The sequence below is a fragment of the Alligator sinensis genome, unplaced genomic scaffold, assembly GCF_000455745.1.
Source record: "Alligator sinensis unplaced genomic scaffold, ASM45574v1 scaffold879_1, whole genome shotgun sequence".
NCBI classification, from domain to species: Eukaryota; Metazoa; Chordata; order Crocodylia; family Alligatoridae; genus Alligator; species Alligator sinensis.
In genome coordinates, this window is record NW_005842250.1 from 497,850 (window position 1) to 516,247 (window position 18,398).

The 18,398-nt window shown below is 46.3% G+C and overlaps 1 protein-coding gene across 1 annotated transcript in view; it reads right to left on the minus strand.

Moving 5' to 3' along the window:
- Positions 1-18,398, minus strand: part of LOC102381815 (gamma-aminobutyric acid receptor subunit alpha-3-like) — a 165,301-nt gene that overhangs the window by 90,242 nt on the left and 56,661 nt on the right. The window contains exon 3 of the mRNA XM_006027532.2: positions 11,249-11,316. Coding sequence (XP_006027594.1) covers positions 11,249-11,316 — 68 coding nt within the window. The remainder of the gene's footprint in view (positions 1-11,248; positions 11,317-18,398) is intronic.

The following is an 18,398-nucleotide window of genomic DNA, read 5'->3' on the forward strand; positions in this document are numbered from 1 at the left end:
GCCCACTTCAAGCCAGGCATGCTGTTCCCCTTCCACCGCTGCAGCAGGCCTGCTTCTCCTCTGGCTTGGGCTTGGTTCTCCTCCATCCCCACACTGGGCCAGGGCCCACTCCCCCCTTCCCTTCCCCTCCCCCTGTCACTCCCCCTCACATTAGACCCAGGCCTGGGCCCGCTCCTCCCCTCCCCCTGTCACTGCTGCATTGGCCCGGGCCTGCTTCTGCCCCCCACCACCACGGTGGGCCTGTTCCTCCCCCCACCCCTTGTGCCAGGCCCAGGCCCCCTTCTATTTTGGGTCTGGGACCACTTCCCTGTTCCCTGCCACAGCAGCAGGGGGAAGGTAGGAGCGTGTGCAGGCCCACTCACCCCTTCCCCGCCTCCATGGCGAGCCCTGCAGGTGGAGATGACAGAAGTGGGGGAGGAGTGGGCCAAGGCCAGTGCCAATGGCCTTTTCCCCCCCACAGCATCCTGATCCCGCTCTACCCCCGTGCTATAGCTGCCATTACCTCCAAGGAGCAAGGGGGTGGGGCGAGGCCAGCTCCAGTGGCCTCGCCCCCCCTCCACTCCATCATCACCACCTGCAGGGAGCAGGCCTCGCCCCACCCCTGTTCCATCTGCTCCGCTGCCGCCACCTCCTGGGAACGGGGGAGGATGGGCTAGGTCAGCCTCCATCCCCTGTGTCCCCACCATCATGGTGGCGGGCTGCCACCTGTCCGAATGCTTCTTTGTGTTCTGATTGGCTGTTTTTCAGCCAATCAGAGCACCTAAAGCATTACAGACAGACAGACTTAGGCTTTTATAATATTAGAATAGCTAAACTGAAGAGTACTCAACAGATGTATGCACCATTCCCTCTTACAACAGTGATAATGCTGCATAAAGGAATTACTTAAGGTCACCTGGTTAGTGCACTAGGCCAGAAGTTCCCAAACTTTTTCTTACTACGTACCCCTTTTCAGATTCACCAGCTGCCAGCATATCCCATGACTGAAAGAGACTTGGGGGTCATGATTAACCACAAGATGAACATGAGCCACTAATGCATTACCGCAGCTGACAAAGCAAACAAAACTCTGGCTTGCATCTACCAATGCATCTCAAGAAAGATGTCATCCTCCCACTCTATTTGACCTTGGTGAGACCACAGCTGGAGTACTGCATCCAGTTTGGGGCTCCACCATTCAGGAAGGACATGGGGAAGCTTGAAAGAGTCCAGAGGAGAGCCACACACATGATCAGAGGGCAAGAGAACAGGCCTTATGAAGGGAGGCTGAGAGCCATGGGACTTTTCAGCCTGGAAAAGCACAGGCTCAGGGGTGACTTGGTGGCAGCCTATAATTACATAAGGGGTGTGCATCAGGATCTGGGGGGAACACCTGTTCACCAGAGAACCCCAAAGGATGACAAGGTACAATGGTCACAAACTCCTGCAAGACAGTTTTAGTCTGCGCATAAGGAACTTTTTTACTGTCTGAGCCCCCAAGGCCTGGAATAGATTCCCCCAGAGGTGGTGCAAGGACACTTTGAGGAAACATTTGGATGATTATCTTGCTGGGATCCTTTGATCCTAGCTGACTTCCTGCCCCTTGGGCAGGGGGCTGGACCTGATGATCTTGCAAGGTGCCTTCCAGCCCTAATGTCTATGAAATATTTTAACCACTTAAATGCCAATTATAATGAAAACTAAATCCCCCATTACACAATTTCTCCTGTGTACCCCCCAGAGATGTCTTGCATACTCCCACAGACCTTTGTTCTAGGGCTGTGTGAAGCTTCAGTCCCTGATTTGATTTGGCAGAGTTTTGGCCCGATTCAGTGGCCAAATCTCCAAATCTGAATCGAATCAAAGCACCCTTTAATCTCTCTGAATCGAATTGGAACCCTCTGAATCAATTCAGGGAGATTCGGAAAGATTCAGAGATTTAGACATGGAGACAGCTTTAAATGTTTTTTCTACGTACCTCTCAGTAGCAGGGGTTCATGAATGTTATGATGCTGGGGTGCATGAAGTGTCCCACAGAAGCATGTGGGGCTCCCCAGCGTGCTTTGCAGCAGACCCGGAAGTGGGCCAGAAGCACTTCCAGTCCACTTCCAGGTCTGCCAGGGAGCACGCTGGGAGGCCCCCTCATGCCTCTGTGGCTCAGTGACTGGTGTCTCCTGGGTCTGGGGGGGGCTGGTACCCAGGGTCCCCCTGTGGCCAATTGCCAAGCCAGGGGGTGTGGGGGGCAAGGGCCCTGCTCACTTCCTGGTGGACCCAGAAGTGGACTGGAAGTACTTCCGATCCACTTCTGGGTCTGCCACCCAGGACATGGAGCCCCCCCCCCCCCCCCCCCCCCCAACGCTCCTGTGGGACGCTGCATGCACCCCAGCATCGTAGCGATCAGAAGCTGTACTTAGTACCTCAAGGTATGTAGAAAAAACACTTAAAGCTGTGTCTGAATCACTGATTCTCTGAATCAGCATCAAATCTTCAGATTTGGATTTGGCTGAATTAAATTGGTGGATGGCAATCCAAGTCAATGAATTGAATCACTGTCCCTGATTCAGGCCAAATCTGAATTGAAGAGGGCCCTCTTTGCACACCCCTATTGTGTACCATAGTTTGGGAACCCTTGCATTAGGCTGTCTCTTGGCTGGAATCAGAATTGCTCAGATGCATTGTCTGGAATCTATCTTTAGCCCAGGTAGCTTTGGGGAAGGGCAAATTTGGCTGGAGCTTCCACAATGTTCTGTGTCAACTATTTTAGAGATGTCTTGGTTTCTTTGCTGTTTTGGGGCTCAATCAGTCATGGTCTACTGGAGCCAAGCTGGCCCATGAGGCCAGCCTAAGCTCACAAGCTTCCATAGCCAGTGGCACACCTGGGAGTGATGTGGCTAGCACTTAGGACCAGAGACTTCTGACTCTCTGCCTGAATGGTCAGGTACCTATTTACAGCAGGGTCAAGAAGTCCAGAGCAAAGCTCAAACTCCTGCCTCAGGAGCTGTACTGACAAGTCTTAACCACTCTGCTGTTATCCCTTTTCTGATGCCATAGTCTTTATTATACTTGAGTATCCTGGTATACCCCAACTTGTGGTCCATAATTACATGACACTATGTCAAACACAGACTGATATATGAGAACCTACATGTCCTATCATGCCATCCCTTCCATATACTAACTCAGTCCAGCCTTAAAGAGATACAGGTTCCTTACCCCTACCACTTTGCTTTGTTCCAAAACCGCACTTCAGTTAGAAATTGGTAGAAACCTTGTCATTCCCAGTCTAAATGTATCTGTATTTAGTCTATCGCCATTCAACCTTAAGCCAGTGTTCTTTTTCAGACTAAAAGCTCTTTACCTCCCCTTATATTCACTTCACATATGTACTTGTATAGAGCGATCTTTAAAGGAAAGGTCTTTTAATCTTCTTTCCTAAGAAAGGGCCTCTATTCCTTTCACTATCTTAGGGGGCCTTTTTTGAATTACTTCCAGTTTAAGTTAATATTTTTCTTTAAAGTGGAGACCAGAACTACACACAGGACTCTAAAATCAGGTCTTACAGATGGATGCTCTATGCAATGGCATTAGTACTTCCTCATCTCTCTACCTGTCATGTCTCCACACCTAGTACACCGTAGGATTGCACTGGCCTTTTTTACATCAGGATCACACTTGTGGCTCATGGGCATCCTGCAATCAACTAAGACAGCCAGGTCTTTGGTCTATTTCAGAGGTATCCAGTCTATGAGCCTATGACAGATGCCTCCAGGCTTTGAGCCTGTGACTGCCCACTGTGGCCCCCTTTTCCAGGTGAGGTACAATCCTTCTGGTCCTTGTACAAACCAAGTCGTTCTCTGATTCCAAGCTTCCCTTCTTGAGTTAACTGCTACACCTTGTTAAATCAATGGAAAAGTCCCTGGGGGAGAGGCATAGCAGCTCTCATGATTGAGACCCCACAAGACCTCCTGATGCGTGGTCTTCTGCAGCTTCTTAGCTGCTGGTCCTGTCCTTACAATATCCTTCAGAACTTGTTAACCATCCTCACAGGACTCACTGTTATCAGTCATATGCCTTTAGTCTCTGTCTGGTAATTCCAGCACCAGGCTTTTTCTAAGGTTTTTTTCAATCCTTCAAATAAGACCTGCTTATTCCTGGCCTTTCTTCTGGCCTCCTTGTGTTGGAGCCAAAATGGTTCTGAGTCCATGGTATTGTCACCTAGCCCCTGTAAGTAGGTCAGGAGATGAACCTTCTCTGACCTCTGGATTAGGATCATGCACAGTAATACCTAGAAGCCACTGGAAAATGGTACCCAGTGCAAACCTCAGGGCTGTGTGCAGAGCCCTGGCATGCTGTGCACACTACCCATGTATAAAAGTATTTGATTGACAGAAACTGTGACTGTGGGTGAGTGAGTGTATAAGGGACAGAGCGTGTGGTCTGTCTGAGTGGTGCTCTGTGAGAGGAGAGCAAGAGGTGTATGAGAGGCAGAGCTGGCCCACAATTTTTGGGGGGCCCCTGCAAAATATAGTTTTGGGGGCCCCTGATGCAAAGAAGCTGGGGTCGGCCAGGGGAGGGGGGTGGTGAGCGGCTGAAGAAGCCAGTGGCATCAGCAGCGGGCAGGGGTGAGGGGTGGCAAGTGGCTGGATGTGAAGCTGGCCTCAATGGCACAGGGGGGAGGGAATGTGGTGGTAAGCAGCCAGATGCAAGGGGCCCCTCGGCTGTGGGCCTCCCTGAGGCCACAGGTTTCACAGGATAGGATGGGCCAGCCCTGATGAGAGGTAAAGGTAGTGTTTGTGCATGTAAGTAGTGGAGGTGGCTTTGTGGACGATTGCTGTGGTGTTGTGTCAGTGGATTGTTTGGTGTTGTTGCTTGACTAATGTTGTGTTCTGCAGGACCAGGCCAGCAACAGAGAGCCCCTCAATGGAGGCCATTGATCTGGACAGCCTAGCAGATGTCCACACCATTTGACTCCAGCACATTTCCATCTCCTGTCCCCGGTGATCTACAGCTGATTGCTGCTTGAGTCAGCTCCCCAGACTTTCTCCCCTGGGTGTGCTGTGAACATAAGTAGTGACTCATAATGCTCTTGTTGGTGTAATTATCGCCCTTCTCTCCTGGGCATGAAGGAACAGGGATCTGATCCTTCTGGTACAGGTGAAAGGAAACTGTATCACCTTGCCCACATACCTGTGTGTCTGTGTTTATTAGGATTGTTAAGAATCCTCTTGAAATAGTAGAATAAGATCTGTTTATCTATGTGTTTATTAGGATTGTTAAGGGTTATATAGAAATTGTAGAATAAGATCTATTTACCTGTGATACCTTTTTCCTTCCTTTTCATTTCTGTTAATGCTTACCTGTGTTTTAATAAACTGTTTATTTGTTTCAGTTCAGCTCCCATGTCTGTAAGATTTATTAATTAGCCATAGCACAGGCCAAGTCACCAGGCTGGTAAAGTGGTGATAGATATGCCTGGCTAGTGTGCCAAACATGGGAGGGACCAAAAGTCACCCCATTGGACTGGGCTATTAGGTCAGCCATTGATTTACCCATTTTAATCAGAGACTAATCAAGTCCAGCTTCAACATTTGAGTCCTTTCAGGTATCTCTTTGCTCCAGGAGCAGGAGAATCGCTTCTTTGTAATGGTTTTGCTGGAGATGCATCAATTGATACATGCCAGAGTATATTTGGCCCTGCTGGCTACAGCATTGCACTGCCAGCTCATGTTCATACTGTGGTCAATTATTACCCCCAGGTCTGTGGTGGCAAGCTATGGGGGATCTTCAGTCCTGCTGCCTGATGAGAGGCAGCAGTTGCACAAGCACCCATGTCACGGGTTTTGCCTGTCAGCAGCTAGGGGTGCAGGGCCCCAGAACCCCCCTGCATGCATCTCCTTAACATCTGGCAGGCTTTGTGGCTGCAGCAGGGCCTAGCAGCCAGGCCTGCAATAGTTCCTAGCCCCCCCCATCCCCCAAGACAGACACAGTTGCACAAGCACCCATGACACGTGTTTTGCCTGTCAGCAGCTAGAGGTGGAGGGCCCCAGAACCCCCCTGCACCGATCTCCTTGAAACTTGGCAGACTTTGTGGCCTCAGCAGGGGCTAGCATGCCTGCAGTTTTGACCCCACTGTGATTTAACACATACACGTGACATGAGTTTTGCTTTCAAGACTTTGGGGTGCAGTTCCTCTGAACACCCTGCAGCACCTGTCTCCTTGACACATGGCAGGCTTCATGCCTGCAGAAGGGGCTACCCATTCCTGGAAGTTTCATCCAAATCAGGCCAGAAATGACAAAGTTATAGGCTGGTTTGACCTTTCCCGTTAAATACTATGGGCAAAATGTCGAAATAATTTCTCTGTTTCAATGGAACGGAAAGGAACAGCTGAAACAAAATTCAAAACAGAACGCTGTTCCATCAAAATGTTGAACCACTGGTCAAAACAGAACACTGCTGTTTTGCACAGCCCTAATACCTGGCTCAAGAAGACCTTGGAATAGGCTCCAAGAATCCATTTCCAAGAACAAGGAAAATCACATTCTAGGTTCTCCTCCTCTTAGCTGTAGTCCCCAGTGCTCCTCCCATATGGCCACAGAATACAACACTTTGGGATTCACCCCCTCCTGGGGGCTGCACTTGGAGCCTATTCCAGGCAAGCACACAATTTACAGTCACATTCTTCTCCATCCAGATTTGCTACTAAATTTCATCCCAGAGAAATACTGAAATCTAGACCAGGTTCTTCTCCACTGTAATGCCTCTTTCCAAAGTCCATTCTTCAGGGTACAGAAACCCTATTCAGTCTAACCTTGCTGCCAAGGAAATGAGGAAGCTGAGGGACAGTCCGACACTAAGTACCAGACATTAGTGTGGGCCTTGTCAGCCAATATTTTTCATGTTGCCTAGTGAGTGAGACTGGAGTTTCCCCACGTGCTTCAGGGTAAAGCAGCATACTTTCCTCTGTAGTTACTAACCAGCTGATTTTGACAGCAACATAACTTACCTCACCTCCCAGGCCCATCATTGTCATTATAATCTCCCCCTGAATAAGGCTGCACAAGGCAGGGTCTCAATTGCAGGTAATAATGGCTGTACTAGAGCTAGATCATGAGACATATAAATGTGAAATGAGTGACCTCCTTAGTTCTCTAACCCAAGGTAAAAAAAAATTCTTAAGAAAGGTGAGAGGTCACTCCTCCCTTCCCACAAAGGTGAGTTTCATTTCTCCCTTGATCACACATTGCTAATTGCATTCAGCACCAGTGTCACATGATATAACACATTTGCTCTGTGCGCGCAAAAATTATATGCAACTACAGCACACAAGGGGGAAAAGAATTTATGATTCTTTAATTGTCTTTCTAATTTTAAATTCATTTTGTCAAATCACATAGCAAAAAAATACCTTCCTCTCTTCAATACCTCATATTTCTTCTTTGCAGTTCATTATACATGCTCCCTTAATCAAATATGCTCTACCTTGGAAGTAATTATCAGATACTCCCTAAGGGCTGGGATTGTTGAATATATTAAGGGCTTTTGCTGTGGTGCGAAAGAAAATGAGATGGAATGAGAGAAAAAAACCTCAGATGAAATTAGTTCTTCTGACTGGAGTGACATGAAGTTAACATTTAACCCTGAGGTGAGTGATCCTTCCAAAGCAGAGTAGAATTCTCTGAGGGGGCTGTCCCCAACATGAAATATGGAAATTTAATTCTCTTCTGACTCCTTTAATTACTGGTGCAGAACCACATGACTGAGAAGCCATTGGTGGCATAGTGGAAGAGACATCCATGACTGAAGGAACACAGAGAATGAAAACCTTTCAGCTTCTGAGGTGTGGCGGAAAGTTGCTACAGAATATTGAACCTTCCCAGCCCTGCTTGCAAAGAATGGATTTTTTTCTTGTCTTCACAGTGTGGGGTCTCTCTAAATCAGGATGAGCATTCATTAGCATGAGGAATCTCAGGACCAAGTGAAACTCTAAGGCCCTAAATGCACAGGAGGGCTTCAGTGCTTGCTAATGATCCCTGCATCTTATTATGGCTTTCAAATAACACAACCAAATACTCTTTTTTCCAATAGATTGCCAGCTGCAAGAAATGTTTTTGAGACATCTAACCATTAATTATGCTCTACAGTTCTGCTTTAATTAGAAGACAAACTGTTGTGGGAATACAAACCCAGATTCAGTCCTTGGGTCCTTTCATTAATAATTTTCCTTAAACATGTCAAAAATATTTGTCAGTTCACTCATTTTCTTCCTCTCTCTGATTTTCAATTTGGTATTGTACTGATAGAATGTTTCCTCTACCTTTTAGCACATTTACCAATTACACTGACCCAGATTCTATTGCCCTCTCTCATGCTGTGCATCTTACCTAATGAATAGTCACAGTGGAGAAAATGACTACAAAAAAAGTGCTACTCAAGGGGTGAAAAGAGAGTAGAACCAGACATTAGAAAGTTTTGGTTCTTTTGGTGATATCTCCCAGATTTCTTTCCTTTTGTCCCAGGGGGACGTAGGTAGAGGGCCTGGAGATCCCTCCCATGGTGGGTCTCAGGGCAGGGCTGACCTGCCACAACAAGAAAGAGAAAAGCCCTGAAGACATGGCAAACTTTCTCTGTAAAAAAAAAAAAGTAAGAAGGTGATGAACCACACTGGGACAGAATGCTTGTGTGGTTCATCATCCACTTTTATTTTCAGTTGGGAGCAGTGCAAGTAGATGACATAATTGAAAAATGCCACCCAGCTGAAATAAAAGCTGGTGGTGGGGAAATGGCTGAGGGAGCACTGCTGGAGGCAGATGGCAAGACTGCTCCCTGAGCCAAACACAGGCTGCACCAGCAGCCAGAACAGACTGAAGGAAGACCCATCAGAGGAGTCCAGGGCCAGTTAAAGGAGTCACTACATCGGCTGGCAGCAAAGCCAGATGAGGGAGGAAGGCGTTGAGGGATATAGGAGCCACAGTCATGAGTGGGATGGGCTGAGGACCCATTCCCCATTTTTTTTTTTTACTTTGTATATTAATTTGTTCTGTTATCCCGGGGTCCTAAGACAGGGAGAGGGACCATGAGTGACCTTCATGGACCAGAAGGAGCCAGGACAGCGCAGCAGGCAGCAACTCAGGAGGAGAGACCTGGCATATTGCCAGGGGCAGCCCAACGACTCAAAATCATCCTGTGCAGGGGAAGACTGATGGGAGACAGGCACATGAAGAGAGTGTAAGTGACAACATCAGGGGGTGAGCTGACTGTCCATCATCTGGCCGTCCTAAAAGTTGGTGCATGGCTGGGGTGTACACGGGGTGGAGCCCCAAGAGTCCCCACTAGGGATAGCACCTGACCCGCAAGGGGCCACAAGGAGCCCCACCACTGAAAGGAAAGACCAAGTCATGGCAGGTGAATATCGAGGTCTCCCTCGGGGTGAACATGACCCAGCGTCAAGGCCACAGGAACAACCTTCATGTCTGACACCAGATGCACGCTCCAAGGCAGCAAGGGAATGCCTACATGAGTCCAGGCAGGTACACTTGTGTTAGGACTCACTGTATACACAACCTATAATATTGCTTTTCTGGCCAGCCTAATAAAAAGGATTAAAATACCAGGTGCATGGTTCATCTAAATAGGCATAATGGTCAGATATTTGAAACAGAAAATAATGAACATATTCAGCAGTATTAGTTTCCTTTCAGTCTTTCTTGGTGTACACACTTTATTAGCATGGAAGACCAATTGCAAAATGCATTTTCCAAGGAACATCACCATACAGCTGGCATAGTTACCAAAAATTCAGTAGCGGGATTAGCGCTCCCAAAATAGACATGGATTTGAACCATAAGACAGGCTGTTTTAAGGATCTAGCTAGAGACAAAATGGCATTTGCGATTTGCTTTTATGCTGCTGATGTTGATGATATAAAGTCATAGGTAGCCTGTTTTGGAAGTAACGAAGAGCAACATGCCCCAGCAATTACAGCTACTATAGGGCATTATAAAATACGCTTTAAAAAATGTGCTGGCTTTTCCTGGACTTCCTTTTAGTGGATAAATGTGTGTGTTCTTCTCTTCTCCACTTACTTGAAAATTACAACTGGCAGAAGTGATCAACAGAACTAGGGTGAAATCCTGACTCTTTTGAAGAAGTCAATGGCAAACTTCCCATCAACTTTAATAGTTCTCAGATTTTATCTTTAATAAGCAAAGAATAAAGGAGAAACTTATTCACAGATTATTGTACCTGGAACTTAAATGTTGATATCAGGGAGATTCTGAAAGAGTAAAATGAAACTGAGAGGTAGGCTTGAATCCAGAATGGTACAGTATTCTTTGAATTTCTATTGTCATTGCTCTCTACATTAAGGGCCCACATAAAAGACAGAAAGTGATTTCTGGATGCTTGTTGGAGTGATCTGAGAGTCCTGGTCCTGCACACACACTACAGAGGACTAGAGGATAATATTGGGGGACAATAATAAACATTACACAGTCCCTGAAGGGAAACCAGATAACAACCCATGCTATGGTTACATGCCTCTCTCACACAACCACTATATACAAGACCTCGTCTAGTTGTGTGATTATAGTATACCGACACCTTTTAACTGACAATCTTGACTGCCCTCCTTGGTAAAGGTGATATAACTCCACATGTCCTGGCTTATTGATAGAAATCTACTAATTTGCAATTTTGTGGATTTCGTGGAAACTGTGAAATCCAGGTTTGTCTGTGAAATCAACTTTAAAAAAAATAATACAATGCTTGCTCCACAGTGGGAGCCAGTGGTCCTTGCTCACCACAGCCCAGCCTCACAGCCCACCCAGGAGGGGAAAGCACTGGCTGGCAGGGCAGTATGAAAGGCAGCAGACAGATGGCAGCTGCCCCCTTGTCCTTCTTCCCACAGCCTGGGCCTCTCCTCCAATTAGCATTGAGGGGCAAGGCCAGCAGAGCACATCAATGAAATATCTGTGAAATTTGCTCTTTATGCCACAACCAACCCATGAAAATTGTTTAGTCTCACTGCAATTTAAGTAGGTCCATAACTATTAGTAGTATAAGTGGTAAATAGTTACATCTTACCACAGCCTTATGCCTGGACAGAAATGACAGACAATGTGGAGGGATTATTTACTACATTGTTTGCTTTCTAGTAGTTCATAGTTAGCTCTAAGAAAATGGGACAGGAAAAAAAAATGTACAGAGACCCTCAGATGCACTTTGCACCCCACTTCTAAGTCACACCTCCCTGGTGAATTGTTCTTACCATGTCTGTGTCTGAGACAGGGCCGAAACTCGTCACGTAAATGTCTGTCTTGACTTCAGTTACACTGTCTGGGACAAACAAGAGAGAACGTAATTAGAGAACTATATTAATTTGCACCAGAAAGGTTTTAGCATTTTGTTTTGTTTTGTTTCTCCATACTAAATGCCTCCCTGGTGTAGTGCTGAATGAGCCACTATGGTGGTCACTGCTATATCCAGAAAAATGGCCAATATTATAATTCATAATTGGGCAAAATCATCTCTGGTGGAACTCCACTGATGTGTGTGCAGTTACACTGGGGAGGGATATGTCCTAGTACTTTCACACGGAGCATATTTACATAATGCAGAGTCACACAACGCATAACATTATATGGTTCCACACATCTTAAATGTAGATGTAGACCTTGATGTTGTGCAATTCTTTATAATCCCTTTGTATCTTTCTGCCTGATAAGTAAGAAATTGAATGTCCCTCCCTCCTTTTAGGAAACCCTGATTTAGTTAAAGTTTTGAGCTTTTCCATACATACAAGAGTCAATATTCTGAGAGCCTTGTGCTCTCATTATATTTGCTCTTTTCCTGTGTACATCTTTCATGAAGAGAAGAAGCAAAGCTAGTATTGAACTACCTACTACAATCACCCACATGCTGGACTGCACTACCCTTACTGATGCTGAGTAACACCTTATTCCATGAATAGCCCCATCAAAATCATTGGGAGGCCTCAATTTAGGAAAACACTTACATACATGCTTAAATTTAAACGTGTTTCAGTCCTCTTGATGACAATGAGACTTAAGCAAATACTTCAAGTTAAGCATGTGCTTATTATGTACTGAATTTGGAGCCACAGTTAGCTGCTATTCAAAGTGAATAATTACAATAACAATGTCACCTCACTCATACGGAGCTTTACACTGGTAGGTTTTGAAGTGTTTTATAAGGGAAGTCAAGGCACAGAGAAGAAGTGAAAAAACTTGCTCAAGATCACCCAGAAGGGCAGGCTCCAGGTCTTCCTAATCCCATGAACAGATGCTGATCAATTCAGGATTAGACTATGTCCTCTTATTGCTTCTGAATGACACTAGTCATTCAAACGGGTACTCATGGAAGAGCCCACTTCAAGCCATCAACTGGTGTATGTCTTCATCTGAAGTACCTTGCATTGGCTCCTGTTGCAGACACAAGATGGACTGGGTAGAATACCGGTTGATTCAATTATGGAAATTCCTGTCTTCTCAGAGGGATATTTTACAATGCTTAATTTATTCTGCAATATTATGAGGCTTAGTTGTGTGATTCAAAGTTTTGCAGCCAAAAATAAGATAATATATTTTGGCAGGTTTTCTCCTTAATGACTAAAGTATGTATACATGTCTTTAGTTATTATGGTTGGTGAACTTTTGATGCAGCCTGAAGGTGATATTACTGTGCTATATATAATTCTTGATCTTGTCTTGATACAATAAAAGGTTAAAGAGAAATATATATGCAACACTTTCTGAAATACACAGTAGTCAATCAGGCTACCTTCTAAATAAAGTAAATTACTTTTGTAACACTTAAGGGTTCTCTCTATTCCCTCCCACAAGAACTAGAATGAAATGCACAGGTGAGAAGAAAGTTCTATTAGATTAAGGTTATTTCCTTTAATATGCTGTACACAATTTTTCCTTCCTTTCTCTCTTCCCTTTGGTTTTCAGCTATTCTGACATTAATACTTTACAACAGTAGTTATCAAGCTAGGATCTATGATCATCCATGGTCAACAATGCCTGGCTTTACAAGTTGAAGAATGAAATACTTTGGAAGTCAGTGATAGGCTGAGATGTCTGGGAAAAAAGTGGACCAGTGGGATGCTTGAAGGGAAGGGGGATCTGTGGGAGATCTGGAGGGAAGGCAGGTCTGTGGGGCATTTGGATGGAAGCTGGGTCTCAGAAGATCTGTATTTTAGAAAGTAACCGATAGACATGAAGCACTGGGGAACTGATACAGATATTGCCAAAGAGATGTTAACAGGCTTGTGCTAGAGATGGCTCTGGGATATGCTTCAATGTGATCTCGCTGTCATTATTTGTAAGCTGATGTTAGCCATAATCCCAAGGAAGGTGAAAACATGCAAGGGTTTAATTTAAAAAATAGCTTTTTTTTTTGTAGCTCCTGCTTAATAAAGTCAGTGATAAAAGCACAGACAGGATAGCTGCTCACTAATGAAGACAGTAGCTTAACAATGAAGCCTTTGTAACAGGAAGAGCTGAAGTATGATTTCTGAAAGTTGTGCGCAAAAAAAAAAAAAGAGCCCTTTTTGGGTTTAACCTGATCTGGGGGCTACTCTGATCTACCTGGCCTGTTTAAACTGTTCAGTCACTCAATTCCAGAAGCCCTTTTCTTCTGCTGATTACTAGCCAGTTTCCCTGAAACCAATGTATTTATGACCATCAGCTCCCAGAAAGTTGAGCAAAGAGTTTCCCCGAGTTAAGTTTCTCCTTGGCATTGGCATGTGCAAGTCCTGTAAGAGCTTCAGTCCGTGAATACAACTTCATGTAGTCACAGACTAGCCAGGATAGTATGGGGAGGAAGAACAAAAAAAGGTTTTTTTCTGCTCTTTTGCTAAATCACTTGCACAGTGCAGTAGAAAGTGAGGAGAAAGATTTATTGTTGGGTGAACTAGTTCATGAGCCAGGAGGGCCTTTCCAAAGGAGAAAGTGCCATGTATTCTTTGAGCCATCCTCACAACCTTTTGGGAGTCACCAGCAGAAACTAACCTACCAAAACAACTCCTCTGTTACACTGCCTTCTGATGAGATATAGAAGAGAGCTCTCAAACTTGGAATGCTTTTGGGTAGGAGTGAGGAGTGGAGCTAGAAAGTACAGGGATGGGGCTGCTGCTGCATCTCTAACAGCGTGTTAGAGGACACTCTAACAGAGCAAAATATACCCATTTAGATGATGAACTAAGGCAGAGGCTATAGGATCCAAGTGTATGTGACTATTTGACAGTATCAGCTCTTGAGACCAATGGGCATTACCTGTTCTGTTATGTACCTGTTCCTTCCCATCATTTTGCATGAATGATGCTACTTAAAATGCTATAGAGACAACTGAAGTAACAGGGTGGCAATGTATGGGACCCTCAATAAATGCATCATATCAATAGCTGCACATCCCAGGTAATCATCAGGGCAAGAGCCAGAGTGATCCATACCAGTGTCCAGCAATCACCAGCAAAGTAATATCAAGCCCATTAGTATATCCATTTAATTAAATTGCTTTAACACCTATAAAGATGTTATATCAACTTTAGTTGAGATGGCCCTGGGTAAAGCACTAAGCCGTGCCCTTAGCTGTGGCCACAATATTCTTACTGTACTTGAGGAAGGGACAAATGGGACTCTACAATTGGCCAGTTACCAAAGCCACTCTTGAGTTATGTCCAGTTGCCTGTTAGCCCTAAGTGGCTATTCTAGGACCTGCAGATGATCAAGGCATTAGGACACTATAACTTCTCTCTCAGGAAAACCCCCACAAACTCAGGCCAAATCCTCTTCTAGTCTGTGATAGACAATAGGGCTTTGTGAAATTTCACCAGCTGTTTCGTTTTGACTTGTTTGGAGCTTGAAACAGTGAAATCCAAATGAAATGAAGGGCTTTGAAACAGCCTTGCAGTGAAAGTTTTGTAATGTTTTGAGGTTTGAAGCTGAAGCCGGGCTTTCCTGCAGGGAAACAGAAAGTAAGGAGAGGGAGGGGAAAGGGAGGACTGTTCTGATATTGACTGTGACTGTTTGGTTGCCTGAGATGCTGCTGGTGCTACTGTGCTGCTCACTAATTTATTACCTGTTGTCATTTAAAGTGGTGGATGAGACTGAGGCTGTAGGGGAGGAGGAGAGCTCATTGGGGCACACTACTGTGTCATGTAGAGGCCCCAGCACCAGTGAGGGCACAACACACACACACACACACACACACACACACACACACACAACACACACACACCCCCCCCCATGAGTTTTGCTTGTCAGCAGCTTGAGGTGCAGTTTCCCCAAAATCCCTGTACCCATCTCCTTGAAACCTGGCAGGCTTCATAGTCCCAGCAGGGGCTACCATGCCTGCTGTTTTCAGCCCCCTGTGCCTTCATACTTACAAGTGACATGAGTTTTGCTTTCAAGAATTTGAGGTGCAGTTTCCCAGAAACTCCGGTGAAACAGAAGTCAAAATGAACCAGTGCTGTTTCACACAGCCCTAATAGACAAGGTACTTTATAACCAGCATCCTAGGACCTTTCCCATACAATACAGTGATCTATACCTTCCACCGCCCATTTTCCCATTATGGCCCTGCATCCACCTGGCCACAAGTAGGTGCTCTCTCACCACTTTGGAGTGTGCACCCAGTGCCAGCCACAGGGTGTGTTCCTATGGCCTTGACTTTGGGTCACGTTCAGTCCGAATGAGGTCCCAATACTCTCCTGCCATGAATTGATCTTTCCCTTCAGTGGTTGGGTTGCTTCTTGTAGCTTCTTGCAGACTGGGGACTACCCTTAACAGGCATTCTTGGGGCTGCACCTCCCCTACACCCCAGCCATGCACCAGCCCTCAGGATGGCCAGATGATGGATCTCCAGCTTGCCCTCTGATATCTCTGCCTGTCCTCTCTTCCCCAGAATGATCACAGGATGTCGAACCGTCCCTGACAAAGTGCCAGGTCTTCCCTTGCTATGTAGCTGTCCATTGCACAGTCCTGGCTTCTCCTGATCTGTGGAGGTCACTCATGACACCTCTCCCTGCCTTGGGGCCTCAAGGTAACTCAAAATAAAGCAAACCATAAAAGGCAACATTGAGGAATGCATCCTCAGCCAGCCCCACTCATGGGTCCAGCGTATGCAGCTCCAAGGTCCCTCAACACCATCTTCCCTGGCCCGGTTGCCCTGCCAGGCTGGTGTGGTGCCTCCTTCAGCCAGTCCTGGACCCCTCTATTGGGTCCTTGCCTGGATACCCTCCGGGCTGCTGATGCAGCCTGTGTGTGGCTTGGGGAACAGCCTTGCCATGTGGCTGGGGTGGTGCTCCCCCAGCCATTTCTCCACCGCTGGCTTTTAAATCAGCTGGGTGGTGTTTTTGGATGATGTCATCAGCCCATGCCTCCACCAGCTGGCAATAAAAGTGGCTGACAAACTGCACGGGCGGTTTGTCCTGGCGTGGCTCGTCCAGCTCCACTTCTCCTGAAAAAGGTAAGTTTATCCTGTCCTCAGGGCTTTTCTCTTTCTTTTCAGAGCAGGTGGGCCCTGCCTCAGGTCCCGCCACAGGAGGGGGGTTTGGGCCCTCTGCTTGCATGCCCCTGGGACAGGCCCAGATATCCCAATGTCTCATGTCTTATCACCCACACACAACTCTCTGGTGGCATTGTCTCTCCTGATGCAAAAAATATCAACTTAAACTATGCATCTTCTACATGTAGAAGAATGCCCCTTTAGTAAAAGGATAAATCTTGCCCATTTACCCAGAGAATATAGCTCTGAGAACCTCCTCCCACTCTGCCCCATATGTCTTTACTCCCTTCAGTCTACATATGGGTAGAAATTCCATTTAAACTTGAGGTTGACTATCATTTGTCATTAACACCTCTGTAATCAGTGGGGTCCCTCACTTCTGCATCAGCACAATCAGGACTCTGGGTGGGGATATGGAGACAAGAATGAGGGGACTCCCAGAATGGTGGATTCACAAGTCTCACTCTCATTTCCTACATAGCCTGCTTTCCTGCAAGCTCACTTTGTGGAACAGCCCCATAGAGACATTCCATGGAGTTGGGCTTGCAGCCATTCAGGATGGCTTTCACAGTACCAGTCCTCATGTGCTCTCAAGTACAGATGGACTTCTCCAGTTAAAACCTGTCTGGGAGACATCCCAGGCCACATAGGAAAGAAAGGGCTTGATCTGACCCTTATATGTATTCAAAGGATTTCTAGAATAAAATAGCTGCTGCACAACTACAAACTGCAACAAATCTGTGGAAGGCGAGAATAACTAAAGCACAAACATCTCAGAGCAAGCTAGTCTCTGGAATCAGCCCCAGTTATGGGGCAATGCCTTATGTCCTGTACTGTATACAGCCATTGGATCTGCGATCAGGGTGTATACTCTCTCTAGTGGAATTCAACAAATATCCCAGTAAAATCAGGCAAAAACTACACCTATTTTTACAATAAGACTTTTTAGTTAGAGTCTAAGATGCACACCAAGCAGACTCTTGACTTCTCCCTTCCTAATCTGAAGACTCAATCACATGCATATTGAAATCTTCCCATCTCTTCCACTTTTGAACAGAGATTGAGTAACCATGTGCTGCATCATGGAGGCACAGCACCTGTGACCCCTGCAGCACTTCAATTATGCCAGTAAATGGAGCCTGGGAGCCTTCCATAACAAGCAAACCTTCATCTTCTCTCCTCTTCCACTGCACAAAAACTGAGACCCCCCCCCAACACCAGCACACAACAGCATTCAGGATCCTCCATGATCCTCCTTATGGGGAAAACTGAAACACAGAAAGACAAAGTGACCTTATCACAGTGCCACACACAAAATGGCAAAGCTGGAAGTAAAACCCCAAGTCTCTAATAGAGCCAGCATTTAGAAAAATGGCACCCTGGGCAAACTTATATTTCAGTGTATGCCCTCTTCTCCATGTCAGTGGTGCAGCTGCAGTCAGAGGTAGGCAGGCAGGGGAGAAGGACTCAGTCCTGTGGGGAGGCAGAGCTGCCTGAATTGTCTGACCTGGCTCCTCCTGAGCAGTGGCTGGAAGTAGGGAAGCAAGCTGGGCTGGGCACCACTCATCCTGCCTCTGGAGGGATGTGACAAGCCAGGGCAGGGGGAAAGCGCATGCGCCGGGGGGGCGGGGACAGTTTGAACAAAATCAGGAGGCTTGTCAGTGAGGCCCTAAGGGACCATGACCACGGAGAAAGGGGAGTTCAAGAAGAGTGGTTGCTCCTCAAGAGAGCGATCCTCAATGCACAAACTAAGTCTATTCCAACTCGGAGGAAAGGCAGCAAGAGGGCATAGCAGCCCCCCGGCTCTGCTAGGTCCTTGCAGACCTCCTGAGGCTAAAAAGAAAGGCCTACAAAGGATGGGAGTCACCTCCAAGGAGGATTGTTCT